The sequence below is a fragment of the Babylonia areolata genome, chromosome 12 (assembly GCF_041734735.1).
Source record: "Babylonia areolata isolate BAREFJ2019XMU chromosome 12, ASM4173473v1, whole genome shotgun sequence".
Lineage (NCBI taxonomy): Eukaryota > Metazoa > Mollusca > Gastropoda > Neogastropoda > Buccinidae > Babylonia > Babylonia areolata.
The window spans coordinates 9596418-9618216 of record NC_134887.1 but is presented as its reverse complement, the minus strand read 5'-3'; the positions used below and the strand labels follow the sequence as shown (position 1 = coordinate 9618216).

The following is a 21799-nucleotide window of genomic DNA, read 5'->3' as shown; positions in this document are numbered from 1 at the left end:
CTAGGGAGAGTATTTCTCCTTATGTAAGAAAGTGCCGCACAGAAGCTTTGTAGTTTGCTGATGTTGCTGTGACAGCTGTCATCACTCCACTGTGTGTGGGAAGGAGTATACGTGTGTGCCAGTGTGGTCGCTATGTTTACTTTACATCGTATTGATATTATCTCCAGATTCTTTTTTCTTTTTACTTTTTTATTACTTGCTTAGAGGCTTGACTGTAAAGCGTGGAAAGTTAGTGGACAGTGATGGGTATAATTTGAACAATTGTGTTTCAAGAAACGAAAAAGTTGTGTTATGAAATTAATACAGGAGGAAAAGCACTCAGCTGTCAAAAAGCTGTTTTGTTTGGTATGGAAAAATTTCACTCTGGTCCGGAAATGGTGTGGAGAAAGTTTGGACGTGTGTTTGGTCGCATCTATGGGAACCGAAGATGATGGTGAAATGTTTCAGGTCGGTGACTCTGGTGGCCGAAGAAGCAGAGGACATGTGGCATGCCTACAACCTGGTCACCGTTGGCGACACGCTACGTTCCACAACCATCAGGTACTCTTTGACTTGAGACTCAGAATTGTTAGGGTTTATTTTATGTCACTTATGAATGGTATTGCGGTTATTGCTAGATTAAACAAAAATATATGTATAAGCTTTTGATATTAAGGAAATAAAAGGAGATAATGAGATCCATATGAAGTTCAATATATAAGTATTTGTGTGCCTGTGTATGCAGATCTTTGTGTGTTGTTTTTTTGTTGTTGTTTTTTTCCCCTATTTGTAGATCATAATTTTACAGACCACGGTAGAGTTTCCCTGTTTTAATCTTTTATATTATTGCTATAGGGAAACTATCATTATTAGGGTGCCTGGAGACCACACACCAGAGGAGACCCTGTGCTGCTGCCGAGTCACTTTGGTGGTGTTAAGTCATGCATGTTCTGATTCAACATCCACAAGACAGCATTTACTAAGCCCTCCTACTGATATCAGTGATTGATTACTCACCGAGCCAGACTGAGTGAGTGTCCTCTGCAGAGTGGAGACTGCCACTACATCCCATCACTGGCAACCCCACCTTGAATCCGCCAACACCAGTGGAGGAGGGGTCAAAACTAAGGTCACTGTGAGAGGACGGCATGAAAGGCCACGGAATCTGGAACAGTGTTTTCAGTACTGATGGTGGATGAAGATACTGCTGCTGCTGGTGCTGCTGTGGATGTCCATTTTAGGTGCAGGACTTTATGGGAAGACTGAACTCTTTTTTTTTTTTTTTTTTTTTAAATCAGATACAGACACCTGCAATGTTGATCAGAAATTAGAGAAGCACTCCCAAAGGCCCGAGTCTTTCCAATAAAAAAAAAAGAAGATAAAATTACATAAAAGTTAACTTGAATCCTTTACTCCTTGATTACTTTTCAGCCTCTCATCCCAGTTCAGTTCAGTTGAGTTCAGATACTCAAGGAGGCATCATGGCGTTCAGACAAATCCATATACGCTACACCACATCTGCTAAGCAGATTGCTGACCAGCAGCGTAACCCAACATGCATCTAATCTCAGTGAAACTGAAGTCAGCTGACCTGAATAATATAAGTTTATTAAGTTTATACAGTATCAAGCATGTGTTTACCATGAATCAGAGTTCTTAGTGAAATGTGGGAGCATGATCCAACATTGTATTGGTCCTGTGAATCATTGAATGGGATGCCTGTACTGTTTTGTATGTTGCCTTTTGTGTTTCATCAGCAAATGTGTCAACAATTCTCTTTCGTCCTGTGAATCATTGAATGGGATGCCTGTACTGTTTTGTATGTTGCCTTTTGTGTTTCATCAGCAAATGTGTCAACAATTCTCTTTCGTTCAGACATAAGAAAGTATTATTGTATCTTGCATCGTTGTGTTCTAAATCCTCTTGCGATATCTCTCCCTAGTCATCCTATTATTGGACCAGGTAACCCTGTTGCAGGAAAGTGACCACAGAGTCTGCCACAGGCAGTACCAACGCCAGCAAAGTGCGGACAACTCTCACTGTACGGGTGGAAGACATCGATTTTGACACACAGGCCTGTGTACTGAGGGTGAAAGGCCGAAACATCTGTGAAAACCAGTATGTCAAGGTAAAGTTTGAGGGTGGTGATATGTTGCTTGTTTATCGATACATATTTATGTATATGTATATTTGCATAAAGATTGATACTTATGTCATGACTATGGCATAACTTTAAAGTTTACTTGCCAAGGGAAGCCTAATGAGGACAGTATCTTTTGGTTTGGTTTTGTGGTCATGTTTTTGTTAGAGGTACAAACTGCAGTCTATGGAATATCCCAGTTCGTTGTACAGATTTCACAAAAAGTTAAGGACCATGTCACAAAGGCAGATGTTTCCATGAAATGATAGAAGAAATCGAGAGATGTCTTGATTTACACATGGTCCATCTGGTCTGCCACCACCCTCCCATTTCATACATAAATGGCTGTTTCATGCACACATACACCAGAAAGAGCTTGAAAAAAGGAAGTGTTGGAAAAATCAATGTTTTGATAATAAATGTATGATTATTCAGTGTTTTTTTGTTGTAAAGAATGAAAAGGCACAGGCAAGATAGCACTTTTGGTTATGAGTTGCGCTTATTACATTGGCTGCATTCACCACGGTTTGCTGGAAAATTCAGCATCATTTTGCCATGTCCCCAAGAAGAAAACTGTGAACCATGTAGAACAGCAACACATAGGTAAGGCTAAACAATGAATGAATGAATGAATGATATGGATACTTAAATAGCACCTATCCTCGGCTAGAGACCAAACCCTAAGTGCTTTACAAACTGCAGATCATTTGCACAGCAGGCTGCCTACCCGGGTAGAGCCGACTGACAGCTGCCATTGAGTGCTTTTCATTTGATTCCTATGTCATCCGTTCAGATTTCAGGCACGCACACATACACACTCAGACAGACATGTAACAACAATGAGTGATGGACATTTGGAGGTGCATTGTCAGAGACATGCTGAAGGCAGTTGTACAGTAATGGAGGATGTGACAGTGTCTTTAACTGCTGAATTTTGTTGCCTTGACATTTCAGATGGGGGCGTACCATACTCTTGACCTTGAGCTGAACCGGCCCTTCACGTTGAGCAAGCAGGAGTGGGACAGTGTGGCGCTGGAACGCATTGGTATGGACCCCCTTCTGTCTGTCTGTCTGTCTGTGTTAAGAATGTTGAATGTGGATAGTATGTATTTTAGGCCCGTCTTTTTTTCTTTCTTTTTTTTGCTACCCCATCCGCCGGTTTCAGTGGCATTACTCCTCCACCGCTCATTTCAAGTCCCCTGTTGGCAGCCAAACCGGGGTTTATCCATCACCAACCCAGTGTCTGCCGTCCACAGGGGACCATTGATGTTAGGTTGCCAGGAACTGGAAGCCACACCCCAGAGAAGGCCCTGCACTGCTGCTGAGTCACTCTTCATGGTGTTCAGTAATGCCTGTTCTGATTCAGTGCACCAAGGACACAACCTACAGTAAGCCCCCTGCTGCCAACGACAATGAGTCATGGAGCCAGACTTTAGTGAGCACCCCCTCAGGGCCTGTAAAGTTGATGTGGTGGGGGGACAAAAACAGATCCTGTAATCATCTCTGCCAGTCTCTGTCTTTTTTCAGTTTTGTGTGTCAGTCAGCAGCTGTACCTGCCTACCCACTTACCTAAGTACGGGAACTAGTGTGATTTTCTGTAAGGGGTAAAGTACGTAAATCAAACATGCTGTTCATTCACATCACAGATATCTTGTGATCTTCGAGTCTTATGGTAATGATTTCATTTATTGCTGTTCTTTAGTTGTGGCTGTATTGTTGACATTATTGTGGTTGTGTTTTGTTGGTTAGTTTGGTGGCTGTTTGTTGAATTTGAGATTGTTAAAAAAAAAAAATTAAAGAAAAAAAGACTCTAGATCTAATGTTCAGTTAATAAGAATAATGATGATGATAATATGATTACAGTTATATAGCTCTCTGAAACCTCTCAAAGCTCAGAGCTCTTGATAATAACACATTTGTCAAACACAGCGCTTGCAAACACACACACACACACACACACACACACACACACACACATGCATGCATGGAAGAAATAGATGTGGGTCCAAAGAGCAGATGACTGTTGCAGACATGGCCTGTGACCCCACCCAGAACGCTGACCTGGCCGCCATCGTGATGCAGGAAGGGATCGCCCACGTCTGTCTGGTCACCAACAACATGACCCTCGTCCGGGCCAAGATCGAAACCAGCATCCCCAGAAAGCGCAAAGGGTTGTGCGAGCAGCACACCAAGGTAGCGTGTCGTGTGCATTTTGTGTGGAGGAGTTTGAGTTTGGCTCCCTGTCCCGTCTTACACACACACACTAGTGATTGAAAGTGTTAATTTTCACATTGGAATGTTATCGTTTGAAAGGTAGGGGAGGAGGGGGGTGAGTGGTGAATGGTGAGTTTGGGTGAAACAGGCTGGATAGAACGATCGTAGATTTGTTAAAGTATTAATTTTCATGTTGGAACATTATCATTTAAAAGGTAGGAGAGGAGGGGGGTGGGGAGGCGGGGGGGGGGGTGAATGGTGAGTTTGGGGGAAAACAGGGTTGATAGAACGATTGTAGATTTTTTGAAATATTAATTTTCATGTTGGGTTACGCTGCTGTTCAGGCATCTGCATGGCAGATGTGGTGTAGGGCAGTGACGCCTCCTTGAGCTACTGATACTGATACTGATACTGGGACAACAAGCTGTTCAGAATTTCTTGACAGATGGCACCTGAACATCTAAGTGCTTCTACACATGTTTTTTTCCAAAAATATACATATGTGGAGGAGTACAAATTTTAAGTACTGGTAGTTTTTGTAGTCTTTAAGTCTTTCCCCTTTTAAGTATAAGAAGGGAAAAAAGACAAATTCACTGTTCAGCAGAATAATAGGGGGCAAATGCCAGACTTTTGGGCTTTGGGTCATTTCGAATATTTGAAAGACGCCAAATTAGACTGAAGATTTTTAGAATTATGAATAATTAAATCATCATTTCAAAAGGTTAAAGGTACCGTAGCCTTTTGCATCCAGAGAGGCAGTGATTTGATATTCGCTGTGTGTAGGGCTCAACGTAGGAAGGCAGGGTCCAATCCTCTCCTTCAACAGGTTTGTATTTGTATTTGTATTGCTTTTTATCACAACAGATTTCTCTGTGTGAAATTCGGGCTGCTCTCCCCAGGGAGAGCGCGTCACTACACTACAGCGCCACCCTTTTTTTGTGTATATTTTCCTGCGTGCAGTTTTATTTGTTTTTCCTATTAAAGTGGATTTTGCCAGGAACAACCCTTTTGTTGCCGTGAGTTCTTTTACCTGTGCTAAGTGCATGCTGTACACGGGACCTTGGTTTATCGTCTCATCCGAATGACTAGCGTCCAGACCACCACTCAAGGTCTAGTGGAGGGGGGAGAAAATATCGGCGGCTGAGCCGTGATCGGAACCAGCGCGCTCAGATTCTCTCGCTTCCTAGGCGGACGCTTTACCTCTGGGTCATCACCTTCCCTGACCAGTGTCAGGTATCCATTCTCACTCGGGTGGAGTGAAGAAAATCAGGGAAATGTGCCTTTCCAAAGGACACGGCACATTGCCGACACATGGTCTCAAACTCTGATCACTGGTGCATACTGGTTCAGCAGTACAACGCTGAACTGACTGTGCCACTGCACCCCCAGAATATAAAAGATTTTGCTTGAATGCAGCCAGCATTTGCTTTTGCTTTTGTGTGTGAATGTTGAATATCTTTGCGAATGGTTAGGCAGAGGTGCAGTAAAATATCCATTGTTGGATTTACTGAAGATGTATAGAGTTTGAAATGATTTTTTCCAAGTATGGTTGTATGGTTTCACTATTTTCTCATTTGTGAATATTTTCAGGGCCTGAACAGATTCTATGACCAGATCTTACAGGCTGTTCTGCGGCATATAAATTTCGAAGGTAAGTACGTATCAATCTTTTTTTTGTTTTGTTTTGTTTTTTTGCTCCAGGCCTGATTAAGTGTGTTGGGTTACACTACTGGTCATGCATCTGCTCAGCAGATGTGATGTAGCGTATATGGATTTGTCCGGATGCATTGATGCCTTCTTGTGAAACTGAAACTGAAACTTTTATTTGGGATCTCCGCTGATGTCTTTCATCAGCAGTGTAGCTGACAAAAGTTCAGTCTGGTCTGGAAAATGCCTGGAATAGGCACATCTGTGGAACCCCCCCCTTTTTTTTTTCTATTTCCCAACATTTTTTTATTCAGACAAAGGTTTACAGATACAAGATTTATATACTTTGTGCATTGGAAGGTACAGGGTAAAGACATAATGATGTTCTTATACTTATACTGACAAGTCCACAGCAACATAATGTAAGCAAAACAATACATATTCAGTGACATCGTTCCATGGTGACATTGTGTAGCTCAATCTCGTACAAAGCATGTGTATATAGAGACCATTTATGCACAAATTTGTTTTGTTCCATAGTTATGTTAAAAGTATTCTTGTCTACTTGATACATGTCTTTGGAAACCCTTTTTTTGTTGGGCGGGGGTGTTTTGGGGGTCTTTTTTTTCAATCTTGCTCCACAGGGAGGTTTGGCGTCCAGAGTTGGATCTCTCCAGTAACTTGATTGGTTGTTTTTATAGTGAACAACTTTGTTATAATAAAGTATATACATATATGATAATGCAGATTGACACTCACACCTCCCACGCTCATGGCGTTTACAATAAAAGGATGTACACGCATAAACATACATGCGACAGCTAAACCCCATGATGCAGGAACACACACATGTGCACACACACAAAGGGGCAAACATACACAGCCGCACAGGTGTGCGTTCACACAACCAGCAGAAGGTCAAGAAGAGCATTTGTCAGTGAGATGGTGGTGAGGAAAAAAAGCATGGGTGAACAGCAGTTCGGTCTTTCGGAAATAAGCTTCGCGAACATGCTGAAAAAAAGTGGTGGGATTGAGGGAGAAAGGAAAGCATGAGTATTGACTGGTCGGTGACGGGCGCAATAGCCGAATAGTTAACGCGTTGGACTTTCAGTCTGAGGGTCGCGGGTTTGAATCCCGGTGACGGCGCCTGGTGGGTAAAGGGTGGAGATTTTTCCAATCTCCCAGGTCAACATTTGTGCAGACCTGCAAGTGCCTGAACCCCCTTCGTGTGTATACGCAAGCAGAATATCAGATACGCACGTGAAAGATCCTGTAATCCATGTCAGCGTTTGGTGGGTTATGGAAACAAAAACATACCCAGCATGCACACCCCTGAAAGCGGAGTATGGCTGCCCACATGGCGGGGTAAAAACGGTCATACACTTAAAAGCCCACTCGTGTACATGTGAGTGAACGTGGGAGTTAAGATAAGATAAGATAAGAATAACTTTATTATCTCCAACTGGAGAAATTTGGTCAGGTGCATTATCACAACATAGACAAGTAAACAACATGGGGACCATAACTGTAAAAGCCAACAACAGCCCCAACAAATATTACGAAGACACAAATATAAAAAATATCACATACATCGTTTCATACATACATCCACACACTGCAGGTAATAACTAGTATTCTTAATGTAAAAACAGAAAGAATTAAGAAACATTATTTGAATATAATTATAAACATAGCCTGCTATACTGCACATTGATTATAATAGACAGATAAGATAAGAATAAAGATGAATTGCGGAAAACCACAACCAGATAATCAGCACACACCCGCACCGCACCCCCCCACCCCACCCCCCCACCCCTTCCCCCACCCCACACACGCGGATAACTTGATTAAACAAGAGTAATAAACATATGTTCTCAAATAAAAGCAGTTGCAGCCCATGAACGCAGAAGAAGAAGAAGAAGACTGGTTGGCGACTGAAATTCAACAGCAGTCCGTCAGTTCTTCTTGGTGTAATGGAAGCAGTTCTTTCATTTGATACTTTTTTCACAATTGGGATATTTGATAATCTTCTGGGTGCGTGTTTGAGTTTATGTGTGCGTGTGTGACACCCAAGATAAAAGCAAGATTTGAGTTCTTGTGTTCCCTTCTGTTTCAGTGGTAAAATGCGTGCTTGTGGCAAGTCCTGGTTTTGTGAAGGTGACTATTTTTTCCTTTGCCTCTTCCTCTTTTTTTTTTGTGGTTTTAATTAAACATAGTCTTGAGTGCTTTTTTTGACTCACTTGTGTAAAAAAAACTTAGCCTTTGTTACAACCTGGTGTTTGGGTGTCTGTGTGAGTATGTATGTGTGTCACTCTGTCTCTTTTTCTTTGTTCAGTCATTTCTTTTTTCTCATCCCCTCTCCTTTTTTGACTCACTTGTGTAAACAAAGTGAGTCTATGTTTTAACCCGGTGTTCGGTTGTCTGTGTGTGTGTGTGTGTGTGTGTGTCTGTGTATCTGTGTGTCCGTGGTAAACTTTAACATTGACATTTTCTCAGCAACTACTTTGTCAGTTGACACCAAATTTGGCATAAAAATAGGAAAAATCCAGTTCTTTCCAGTCATCTTGTTTAAAACAATATTGTTCTTCTGGGATTGGCACAAAAAAATAAAGAATGAAGCCTAATTATATGCAAACTGCATTTACTGTTATATTTATATTTTTTGTATTCTCTAAACTTGACACTTTGATCCGATATTCGACCCAACAGCTAGAGCAGTCATTATTATCATTTTTTGTTCAAACAGGAACTTCTTTTGCTAAGCATGGAATTTTTATTTATTTTGCAAACGTTTTGGTTCAGATAGTAAAAAGGGGAAATTACTCTGTAATGCTAGTGGAGTTAATTTGCTTTAAACTGATCTTTCTCATCTTAAACATTACATTTTGAAACAAGAGAGGCAAGGCCTTCAAGACTCACTTGTGATGCACTTTTAAAAAAAAATCCAAGCTTTTTATGTATTGAGTATAATTTCAAAATGTAATGTTTAAGATGAGAAAGATCAGTTTAAAGCAAACTAAGTTCCCCAGCAGAGTAATTTCCCTTGTTCTGCTATCTTCACCAAAACGTTTGCAATAAATAAAACTTCCATGCTTAGCAAAAGAAGTTCCTGTTTGAACAAAAAATGATAATAATGACTGATCCTTTGTTGGGTCGAATATCAGATCAAAGTGCCAAGTTTAGAGAATACAAAAAATATAAATATAACAGTAAATGCATTATACTCAATACATAAAAACTTGGATTTTTTTAAAAGTGTATCACAAGTGAGTCTTGAAGGCCATGCCTTTCTTGTTCTTTTTTGCATTAATATTTGCTAACATTTTTTTGGTTCAAACAGTATTTTACTTGAAAATGTTACCGTACAAGTACACTTGCAGTGAATTTATTTGACAGGACCACAAGGAAGTCTTGTATATTAAGTCCTGTAGTAATATACATATGTACAAACACTAAATTTGTGAAGGATGTCTCTGCAAGTAGAAATCTATCTATACGTTATGGGATGAATTATAACCAAAAGAAAAGTAAGAACACTACAGCTGACAATTTTTAACAGAAAATGAGAAGGAGGTTTGTGACAGAGAGAAGAAAATGGATCATCGATACGAAAGGAAATAGGGCTTTGTGTGCGCAGATGTGTTAATGGGACCGTATTTTCTGTGTTCTGCTGAGTGCAAGGCTTTGGATGGTAAGGCAACATACAATCGCAACACGGTAATATAATTTTTCGATCTGCTTAGCGCAAGGCTTTGGTTGATAAGGGGACATGACAATCACAACACGGTAGTATAATTTTACTTCTTTTTTTTTTTTTTCTTCAGGACCAGTTTCTTCAGTACATGTTTGCCGAAGCTGTCAAACAGGACTACAAAATTCTGACAGAGAACAAGGCCAAGTTCATTGTGGTCCACTCTTCATCTGGATTCAAACACTCCCTGAAAGGTGGGTAGGGCTCTGCTGTCTGTGACTGTCGATTGCTGTGGTGGGTTTGACAAAGGGATGGGCAGGAGGAGGAAGAGGATTTGTGTTGTGGATCGAGCTTCTTTTTCCTTGAGTGGAACTCACTGTGTATAAAGTGGGAGATCAGGTGGTTTGGGGTATGTGTGTGTGTGTGTGTGTGTGTGTGTGATAGATGTGAGTGTGTGTGTGTTTGTGATTGGTGTGTGTGTGTGTGTGTGTGTTTGTGAGTGATTGATGTGTGTGTGTGTGTGTGTGTGTGTGTGTGTGTGTGTGACTGGTGTTTGTGATTGATGTGTGTGTGTGTGTTTTAATGCTGAAAAAGAAGAAGATACCAACCAAACAGGGGGTGCATGAAGGAACTCCGCTTTCTCTCAGTTGGAGAGTGAGTGAATGTTATCATTATGAACAGTTCTGTCCATCCAAGAAAGATCGGGCTCACTGAAAAATGTTATTTGTGATAATTTTTTTGCAGCATCACTATCAAGACAGATATGATTGGAGTCTTCATTTATTATTGTTTAGCCGCAGTTCTCATTTTCTTTTGTTTTTGAACAGCTAAGGATCTGATTTTGTCTTGTTTTTTAACGGCAGAGGTTCTTCTTCTTCGTCGTTCATGGGCTGCAACTCCCACGTTCACTCACATGTACACGAGTGGGCTTTTATGTGTATGACGGTTTTTACCCCACCATGTAGGCAGACATACTCCATTTTTCAGGGGTGTGCATGCTGGGTATGTTCTTGTTTCCATAACACACCGAACGCTGACATGGATTACAGTATCTCAAAATGTGCGTATTTGATCTTCTGCTTGCGTATACACACGAAGGGGGTTCAGGCACAAGCAGGTCTGCACATATGTTGACCTGGGAGATTGGAAAAATCTCCACGCTTTCCTCACCAGGTGCCGTTACCGAGATTCGAACCCAGGACCCTCAGATTGAAAGTCCGCTTTATCCACTCACCTATTGTGTCCGTCAGCAGAGGTTATGATTTTGTTTTGTTATTTGGACAACAGAGGTTATGATTTTGTTCTGTTATTTGAACAGCAGAGGTTCTGATTTTGGTCTTGTTTTGAATGGCAGAGGTTCTGTTTTAGAGGTTCTGATTTTGTTTTGTTTTTGAATGGCAGAGGTTCTGATTTTGTTTTGTTCTTGAATGGCAGAGGTTCTGATTTTGTTTTGGTTTTGAATGGCAGAGGTTCTGATTTTATTTTGTTCATGAATGGCAGAGGTTCTGATTTTGTTTTGGTTTTGAATGGCAGAGGTTCTGATTTTGTTTTGGTTTTGAATGGCAGAGGTTCTGATTTTGTTTTGGTTTTGAATGGCAGAGGTTCTGATTTTGTTTTGTTCATGAATGGCAGAGGTTCTGATTTGTTTTGGTTTTGAATGGCAGAGGTTCTGATTTGTTTTGGTTTTGAATGGCAGAGGTTCTGACAGACCCATCGGTGCTGGCTCGTCTGGCAGACACCAAGGCCTCTGGTGAAGTGAAGTCACTGGATGACTTTTATCAAATGCTGCAGAATGATCCAGACAGGGCCTTTTATGGGTGAGTATGTTAGCACAGTGTATGAAATGAAATACAGATTTTTTTGGGGGCCTGGGGGGGTTGGGGGGCGGAATTGCATATTATGTTAGAACTCTAGAGGGATAGAGAAAGAGTGTGTATGTGTGTGAAGGGGGTGACAGGACAGATGATGGGGCAGCAAAATCACCCCAATAACTCAAACAGCCTCTCCCTCTGTTGTGCACAACTGTATGTTTGTGTGTGACTTTGTGGTTGTATCTTGGAAAATGGGGCACAGAGTATTGGAGAGGGGGGGGAAAAAGCATGGAATTTATTTTCTCGGTCATGTGTGAACCCTGTCTTGGGAGAAGCCAGTGGTAAAGAAAAAAGATAAAAATTTTTTTTCCATGTTCTTAGTTTGAATCGGGCCTTCTTTCTGCTTGTCAGCTTTTTTCAGCCGTTTTCATGTAAAGCAGGCTAAGCGCTCATGTGGCATTCATGGTGCAGTTTTCATTTGCTCAGGCAGGCAGTTTCTTGAAACATTTTGATAATAATGATAATGATAATAATTATGATAATGATAATAATGTGTCCATATTTAACTCTTACCCTGTGCCTCTTAATGAATTCAGTTTGACCAAGACACAGGAATAAGATGACAAATGTTGAGATGCAAATTTGCAAAGTGTACTGTTTTACAGCGTAACATCACTTGCAACTCACACACCTCTCCCACTTCACCCTCTCCCCAACCCTCCCCCCCCCACACACACACATCGATGTACACAAAGATGACCTGGGGTGAAGAAAGATCTACAGTTCAAATGTATAGAACAAGTATATTTTCAGATTAGATTTGAAAAAAAATTGATAGTGGAACAGTGTCCAATTTTTTGTGTGTTTGAGACACCCCCAAATACAGAAAATTCATACAAAACATCTTCAGAAATATTTTTTGACAGCATGTTTCATGGATACCTTAGAAAATGCAGTGTGTGAGCTTGTTTTGGTAAAAAAAAAAAAAAAAAAATGCTTCAACAAAGCATTCATGTGACATCAGCCTTCAAAGTTTGTTATCATGTGAAGGGTTACCGATTACATGACTTAAAATAAATACTACACATGATGAGTGTCCAGTATGACTTATGCTTAGTATATGCTATTATGGCACAATAAAAAAATATTTTTGGCATTGATTGTTTGAAAAATAAAGTCATTGCTGTGTACCTTCAGTACGATATTTGTAGACAGCCATTTGGTGAGCTGCTGACATGCCATCATCATGTGTTGTCATGACTGATGACGGGTTATCATGTATGTGTTGGATAAGAAATTTGCACCTTTGAAGCCTGTTTTACATAAGGCCACAACTGATAAAATGACACTTTAGAATTTGATTTTGAAAAAAGAGAAAAGAAAAGATTATAACCATAAATGCATATTGAAAAAAAAAAATGTATCATATGTGTTGCAGCGTGAAACACTGTGAAAAGGCTGCATCTCTCATGGCTGTGGAAACCTTGTTGGTGTCTGATGAACTGTTCAGGTGAGTGATTAAACATGATCGCAAGAGTGGGGAGGAGCGGGGGAGTGGCCTAGGAAAGTAGGGCCCAATCCTCTTGTTCTTAGCGCATGTAAAAGAACCCACGGCAACAACAGGGTTGTTCCTGGCAAAATTCTGTAGAAAAATCCACTTCGATAGGAAAAACAAATAAAACTGCATGCAGGAGAAAATACAAAAAAAAAGGGGTGGTGCTGTAGTGTAGCGACGCGCTCTTCCTGGGGAGAGCAGCCCGAATACAAATACAAATACAAATAAATTTTAACCTCTGTCAGCCAAAGTCAGGTACCCATTCACAACAGGTTGGAGTGAGGAAAGCTTTAGTGAAGTTCCTTCCCCAAAGGACAAAACACACATGCCGAAACAGTACCTCGAACCCTGATCACTTATGAACACTAGATCAGAAGTTCAACGCCAGACCTACTCTGCCACGGCGCCTTGCACTAATTGCCAATAAAGTTTTAAAGCTCTGAACAAGGAAAACTCTGGAAAATGTAGTGCAGGGAGTCCTCTCAGCTTTCAGAGCTTCAGAATTTAGAATTCTTGTTTAATTACACATACTTAACTGTGAGCCACTAGTGCAGATTCCGGCAGGGTTCTGATTCCTGTCCTGTGCAAACTACTACCCGCCTATGCAGAGAAAACGAAAGTAGCTACGGCTGATAACCTCCTGAAGTAGGTTACCTCCCCTGTGTATCCCTGACTAGCGCCCTCTTTTTCCAGAAGCCATCTTGACTCCTGATCCTGTGCTCTTCATACGGCTAAGTTTTTTTCGTATTTCTGTCTGTCTATCGATTCTTTGGCACTCATGTTTTGTATCTGACGAAGACTTGTATCAGGTCACAAACTTACTTAGCTCGTTTGGCCAGTCGAGCTAAAATTATGGTGCAATCTCAATCGTAAGAGCCCTCTATCTAGGGTAGGTACAGGTACAGGTACAGGTACAGTATTTGGGCAAGGTCCTAGAGGATAGGCACTTTGATTTTCCTCACTCCACCCAGGTGTGAATGGGTACCAGACTTCGACTGGGGAAGGTTAAAACGGCGGAAGGACGGGGTTGGGTCCTGCTTTCCTGTGCCGAGCCCTGGACACAGCGGGTATGAATTCACTGCCCAGATGGCTGTGAAAGGCTATGGGACCGTTAACCCTCAACCTTTTATGCCCTGAGCAGCACCAAAGAAAGTAGAGAGGAAGCCATAGCATTTGCAGAGACTGAGCATCTGGAATGAATAGTGCCACTTACTGGAGGAGGAAATGTCCAGTGCTCTGCATGAAGTGGGGTGTATCAGTTTGTGTGCAAAGAGCGCATCTATGTGTGTGCGACCACATTATACGAGCGTCCTTGTGAGCATGCACTTGTGGTGCACTCAAGTGAACCCACCACATTGTCCACATGTGTAACAGAAAGAGCGTTGTAGATGAAAAAAAACTCATTTGGAATGTTTTGTTTGTGTTCCTTCTTGGTTTGCTTTGTGTGCCTTTTTGTGAAAAAATATTTTTGAAATAAAACAAATTCAAGGTTGAACACTCAACTTCTTTGCATTGGGTACACGGGCCACTTTCCAAAGACAGCAGCTCACCATCAAAAGGAAGAAGACATGACGGATGATGTAATCGGTGAAGTGTTTGGGGCGCAGTGGGTCTGTAAGCTCCGTGAATTGTGAGAACTGGGCTTGAAACAGAAAGATAGAAGTCGCTGCCCTGTTTACTGCATGGTGTCCATTTCTCATGATATTGGGGTTCAGGTTCGCACAGGCATCACAATTGACACAATCAAACTTGGCAGTACAACCATCCCTCTTTCCACGTCAGTCAGGAACCTCGGTGTTGTCCTTGACAATACACTGTCCATGCAAAAATTTATCTGTCAGACATGTCAGTCCTGCTACTGTCAACTGCAGCGCATCAGTGCCGTCTGGAAATATCTGTCCACTGACACAACATCTAGACTTGTCGTTTCTCTCATTCTCTCTCGCCTTGACTACTGTAACTCTCTATTGTCTGGTTTGCCTGCTTCATCCATTCAGTCCCTTCAGCGCATACAAAACTCTGCTGCCGGACTCGTCCTCAGAAAGAAAAGATCTGAGCACATCACTCCTCTTTTGCAACATCTCCACTGGCTCCCTGTCTCACACCGAATAAAGTACAAGATCAGCACTCATGTTATAGATGCATTCACAAAACTGCGCCTTCCTATCTCTGCGGCTGCCTTCACCTCTACACTCCATCTCGCTCACTACGATCGGCTTCGGATCCACTCTGTTTACGCATACCCAGATTCAAACACTTGACTGTTGGCCTGCCGTTCTTTCTCTGTCTCTGGACCTTGCGATTGGAATGAAGTTCCTCTTTCGCTTCGTCAAGTCTCCACACTCAGCTCTTTTAAGTCTGGCCTTAAAACCCACCTCTTCCCAAAACAGCCTCCCTTGCCTACCCTTCCTTGTTTTTAGTTTTTAGTTTCTACAGTTTTAGAGTTATGCATGCGTGTGAATGACTGCTGCGAAAGCGCTTTGATTTGTCTCTGCACAAGATTCAGCGCTATATAAATACCATTATTATTATTATAGTCAGGGAAGTCTGGAAAAGTCTTGGACAAATGAGAAAACCATTTCCAGGGTTGGAAAAGTCTTGGAAAAGTCATGTTTAGTGTTTCAGGGTTTGGAAAAATCTACTTTTGTTTTCTCCGCATAGGCGGGTAGTAGTTTGCACAGGACAGGAATCAGACCCCTGCTGGAATCTGCACTAGTGGGTCACAGTAAGTGTGTTACTTAAACGTAATTTTAGGAAGAAAATTCCTTTTTTTTTTTTTAATTCTAGATAAAACTCATGACCAGTACTATTCAACAAGAGTTTAAGGCATGTAAAAAAAAAAAAAAAAAGAAGGTTTTTAATCAATTGAAAAAACTAAAATTGATGAACATTGATAACAGGATGTTGATTGATCTCTTTCGTCAGTAGTGTTGCAGACAAATGTTTGATTCAGTCTGGCTTTGTGTTTTTTTGGTAAGGAAACTGTACTGTGTCAGGTCTGGGGAAGGTCTCAAGCAAGTGTGGAGATTTGTTTGGTCACGTCTGTGGAAATCCTGTCTTGCAGGTCACAGGATATCCAGCAGAGGAAGCGATACGTCAATTTGGTGGACAGTGTTCGTGAAAACGGCGGCGACGTCAAAATTTTCTCCAGTTTACACGTCTCTGGAGAGCGTAAGTATGCAAGCTGGCATACCTTTTGTTTCACTAGTATTGTTCATTTGTTCTCTCTCTGTAGTAATATCATGATAATTAAAAATAATATGGAGGCTTATGTAGCATGGTTTCCTGCTTTCAAGAGAAGGCTCACAGTAAAAACACAGGTATAACATTTCAAAAGTATGAAAATGAAGATGAGATAAAACGATTCACACACACATATCATTCCATGCATAAAAAAGGTACATCATGCACACATGCACACACACATATATATACACACACACACCACTCTCTCTCTTCCTTCCCTCTGCACCCCGTCCCTTCATCATCATTAATCCTCTATCCTTTGGTGAGAAATTGATGGAATACCCAAGTCCCCGAGGATTGTATGACCTGAATTTATCATGTGCATGTGTCTGTCTTTCAATGGAGAGGATAAAACTGAAGGTCCAGCATGCAGCATTCGCTTTGGACATGTAAAAGAACTCACGGCAACAAAAGGGGTGTCCCTGGCAAAATTTTTGTTGTTTGTTTGTTGTTTTTAATCATTTACATTTATAGCTTGTTTGTTTGATTTAATAAAAATTTCCAAATCAGTCATTTAAAAGAGATTCTGAGGTCCTCAGTGCATTTTTTTTTTGGTAATGAGTAATGTTATTTATTCGTATTATTTGCTTTAAAACTTTGTCTTTGAAAAAAAAAATCAACTAATTATTTCTTTTTAAACAGGGGACTTGTGTTTTCTGAGATGAAAATTATTTTTCATTGCCAAGGGCATAGATGGTTTCCTCTAGGCAACCAAACACTTCCAAACGCTTTTTTTTTCTTCTTCTTTTGGTGTGTGTGTGTGTGTGTGATGTGTTTTGTTCGCATGTGTTTTGTTTGTTTATGTTGTTGTTGTTATTCATTGTGTGTGTGTATGTGTGTGTGCGTGGATACTTTCTGCTGTTTGGGGGTTAAATAAATATGGGGAGTTAGTGTTATATTCCCTGTTTGGTGCTGTACCATGTCAGGCTGATGCCCTCTGATGCCTGTTGGTTTGCTCTGTTGGCCAACATGGACTGGCCTGCATTGCACCAGTTTGACATGTTACAGGAGAAGACCCCCAAAATGTATGTTTGTAAGGCGGCGGGTTGGCGTTGTTGAGAGGGCCAGGAGTAGAGGGCCCAGAGTGTCAGCGAATCGGTTGCGATCGCGCCTTAATTTTAGCATGATTGCCCAGTCGAGCTACATAATTATGTGACCTGGTTGAAGACATAATTTGACAAAAAACAAGAACGCCAGAGAATCAACAGACAGGCAGAAAATACGAAAAAAAACTTAGCTGTATGAAGAGCACAGGAACAGGAGTCATGATGGCTGCCAGAAAAAGAGGGCGCTAGATAGCAGGACAAAGGGGAGGTTACCTACTTCCGGGTGGTTATCGGCCATAGTTGCTTTCGTTTTCTCCGCATAGGCGGATAGTAGTTTGCACAGGACAGGAATGTCAGACCCATGCCGGATTCTGCACTAGTTGGGTCACGGTAAGTATGTTATTTGAACGTAATTTTAGATAGAAAATTTCCTTTGTTCCCTCTTGTCCTCTGCAGTCTTAAGCTTCTGTGATACCAACATGCTCTTGTTATGTTTTATCATTCTTTTTTTTTTTTTTCAGAGCTGGGGCAGTTGTCGGGGGTGGCGGCCATTTTGAGGTTTCCAGTTCAAGACGATGAAGAATCTGACGAAGACTGAGGTCTCTCTCTCCCCCGAAAAGCGATTCTATCAGTGCCAGCAGTATATAGTTCCCTGATTCTTTCTTCCAGCAAGAGTTTGAACATTTCATGACTTCATGAATTTTTCGAAATCTTCAAGCATGGTTGCCATCTTGTAAGTGCAGTGCACTGTGGGAATATTGTCATGGACCATCTTAACTGTTATAATAGTAGTCTTCAGTCTCAAGTATTTCCACTGTAAGTGATATTAGGAGGGGGATGTGTGTGTGGCGGGTGGGGTGAGGGGGGGGCGGGGGGGGGGGGAGACAAAACAAAATCTTAAACCATTTTAACTGTGTTAACGGACATATTACCAGCAGTTGTTCAACAGCAGAAAATGAAAACCTGGATGCAAGTTGAAGGATGTACAGTGGTCAGTATGAACGGTGTCAGTAAAAGCCACTTTGTGGTGTTTTTGGTTGGTTACGCTTGAAAGACAACTCTTTGAAGCTTTTAACCCCTTAACCGCTGACTGTTGGTGAAATGTGATCAGTGTGGCATAAATCTACAGCACTGTGGCCACATTTTGTGTGATTTTAAGAGGCATAATTGATTTTGCTGAACAAAACAAAACAAAACAAAACAAAAAAAGCCCTCCCAAGCGAAGAAGTCCAGATGAAGAATGATGACCGATATCCTGCCCTGTTAGGTCAACTGTATCACAATAAGATGACAGTCTTCACTGATGAGAATACTTGTCAGCAGCAGTCTAGGGGTTATTATTTATCCTTCAGATGGTGGAACAGGCAGAATTTTGCACAGTAAATGAAAGAGGGAGAATTCAGAGCGAGGATAGTTTTTTTGTTGTTTTTTCTCTCTCTCTCTCCTCCCTTGGTTATTTATTATCATCATGCAAAAAGAGAACATTCAAGTCTCTGATATTATCTATGTGTGTGTGTGTGCTTGGGTGTGTCTGTGTGCGTGTGTTTTCCAGTCTTGTGCAAATTCTTTGAGTGTGAATAATTTAGTTCAGTGAATCTACCAGAATATCCAGAATATAGTGGATGAAGTGTTGAAGCTCAGACCCCTAAATCATTGACCTTGACCAACGGTATATGTCGAAACATTTTTGTTATAATTTGCTTTGTGATTGAAGATAGGAGGGAGTATGCACCTCCTGGTTTGTTTTTGAGCGTGTTATGCTGAAAATTGTCCAGTTTCTGTCCTTTTTTTTTTTTTTTCTATCTTTCTTTCTTTGATGAACGTTTTTTTGGTTTTTTTTATCTGATTTATGTCATAATGTTATGTTGATTTTGTTGTTCAGTTGGCTGATTTTTTTTTTTCAATAGATTTTATTTTATTTTTTTTAATAGTATGGTTTGACTGTTGTTTTTATTTGGTTTTGTTTTTGTCTTTGAAAGATCCTTCTGTATCATGATTATGATTTATGAAACATATGAAGTCGTGTGTATGCGTACGAGAGAGAGAGAGAGAAAGAAAGAGAGGGACTTTCTATTTCACCAGGGTACCATAATAAGGCAAGCAAATCATGTTTTTTTCTTTTTCATTCAGCCCTATGGGATATGACAATGATAATAACGACTTCCATTTGCATGGCACTGTGCTCAGTGCTCAATGCGCTGGCAGTCGCCCATTCACATGCAGTCACACCCAAAAATGAGTTATCACATTCAGTTACACACACACACTCGCACAAACAGAGCAGAAAACAGCTCAAATTATCTGATATCTGATAAAGAGAAAAAGAGAGAGAAAGAGAGCAATAGCAAAGCAGTCCTGGAGCTTTGAGCGGTCACTACTTTTTTTTGTCTGTACTGATCAAAGTTATAGCTGACTCTTTTTTTGGTGATGAGAAGTAATGCAGTCCCAAGAGGAGGAATTCCAGATACAGAGTGGGTGACTGACAGTGACAACCTGACCAGTATAGCTCAGCCTCATGTCAGTGAGGCGACAGCCCTTCACTGCAGAGCATGCATACTCCTCAGCAGCAGTCGAGGGGTTAATGTGATGCATGAAGAAGTATGCACTTCTCATCACTGCTATCTCTCCTGTGGCTTCAATGGCTGCTGTAGCACATTGCAGTCCTAGAAACCTAGGTTAAAATTTCAACCTTGTGGATTAAGGCCAGGTTTTAATTTTGTTTTCTTCTGATGATGAATATTATGAAACTGTGGATCTCAGATTGTAAGTGTGTGTGTGTGTGTGTGTGTGTGTTCTGATTTATCCCCCCCCCCTCTCTCTCCCTTTCTTTTGTTTTTACCTCATTATAGTTGGGGGTTTTTCAGCAGAGCTGACTTCACTTTCCTCTTGGTGTGCCATTTGTTGTTTTTTCTGTTTAGTCCCACCCACCCCCTTCCTGCCCCCACTATCATTGTCAGTCCCTAATCTGCAGCAATGATGAGTAGACCATAAGTTGAAAGCACTGCATAATTCATCCAACACATTTATCAGTCAAAACCCTTTCCATTCCAAGATTAGTCAAACGCACATACACCCTTTACACATACATTCGTTTTTGTTTGTTTTTTTTTCTTAAAAAAAAAAAGAGATTAAATGATGATGTTTCATGTGTATTTCCCCCCTCAAGATAGTCTAAACAAGCAAGCATATGAGCAAGAAAAGCTCCTTTAACTGTGCATATTATTCTTTTTAAGGACACTGCTTTTTTTTTTTTCCTTCTCCCACTTACTTTCCATGTTTCATTATTTGTGCAGTTCTGGACAATGGAGTGTTTTCGATCCTGATATTTTTCTGTACAGTTAGCTGGGCTGTGAACTATAATGACACTAATTAACAGTGTGTACATAAGGTCAGCTTTACAGGAGGTGTTGTTACAAATAGTAGTCAGCATCCTTCTAGAGACTGTGGAGTTGTGCTCTGCGTGATGTTTCTGTCGCAGCATGGGTTGTGGCTTGACAGCCCCACTCAAGAATGGCAGTCTCTCCAACGCTCTGTGCAGATGAAGTCTGGTTTGATGCTGGTCATTCCTTCAGACTTTTTTTCTTTTCCGTTTCTTCTCAGACTTTTGGGCAAGCATCTCTTCAGTCTTGGTGAGGCCCTTCACTATAATTCGGCACTGTTTGCCTCCAGGATGGTCAATCGGAGGTTCAGCTTCCCTCATGTCTGGATTGGGTTGATGCCTAGGGTCTTCAGGTCTTTTTTTTTTGCAGACATCTTAATACCACAGTCTGCCTGTGGGGCACTTTCCCTGGGCCAGCTCTCTGTACAGGAGGTCCCTGGGTATTCACCCGTTGTTCAATTGCACAATCTGTCCGAGCCAGTACATGGGTCATTGTGTCAGGAGGGGGTCCACGGTGGGAATCCCAGCCTGCCCGTGGGCAGTGTTGTTGGAGACTTTGTCCTGCCAAGAGATGTTCAGTATGCGTTGGTGGTTGTACATGTGGATGGTGTTGGACATTGCTCCTGTCCGGCATGTGGTGTCCAAGCTTCACTCACCACACAGGAAGATGCTCACAACGCAAACTTTGTAGACCAGAAACTTGCTGAAATAGATGTTCCCAAACTGCAGAGTTGTAAAATAAACTTGTACAGGTTCTTGTGTATGTCTATGTCAGAGGAGTCTACGTAACAGAGTTGAAAAGAAGAGAAACTTATTCAAATTTGTGTTGTTCTAATTTATTTGACATGAATAAACCCAAAGTACAATCATGCTGCATACATTGGTTTGGGTGTGTTTGATGAGTGTGTCTGTGTATGTTTGTGGGTTTTTCTTTTCACTGAAAGTGGTATTAGATGATGCACATTGAATAGTATTGAATCAGAGTTCACTGAAAGGAATCTTTTCCATGAACTTGGTGATTTAATACTTTTGTTAGATAGACAACATTTATAGTAATACACCCCAGAAATATTATTGATAACCAGTAG

The 21799-nt window shown here is 41.1% G+C and overlaps 1 protein-coding gene across 1 annotated transcript in view; it reads left to right on the top strand.

Moving 5' to 3' along the window:
* LOC143288379 (protein pelota-like) overlaps positions 1-21587 on the top strand; it is a 21899-nt gene extending 312 nt beyond the window's left edge. Inside the window, exons 2-12 of the mRNA XM_076596780.1 lie at positions 448-540; positions 1957-2107; positions 3074-3164; positions 4149-4312; positions 5924-5984; positions 8100-8140; positions 9808-9928; positions 11371-11491; positions 12924-12995; positions 16105-16211; positions 17854-21587. Coding sequence (XP_076452895.1) covers positions 448-540; positions 1957-2107; positions 3074-3164; positions 4149-4312; positions 5924-5984; positions 8100-8140; positions 9808-9928; positions 11371-11491; positions 12924-12995; positions 16105-16211; positions 17854-17930 — 1099 coding nt within the window. The 3' untranslated portion in view covers positions 17931-21587. The remainder of the gene's footprint in view (positions 1-447; positions 541-1956; positions 2108-3073; positions 3165-4148; positions 4313-5923; positions 5985-8099; positions 8141-9807; positions 9929-11370; positions 11492-12923; positions 12996-16104; positions 16212-17853) is intronic.
* The last annotated feature ends 212 nt before the right edge of the window (positions 21588-21799 follow it).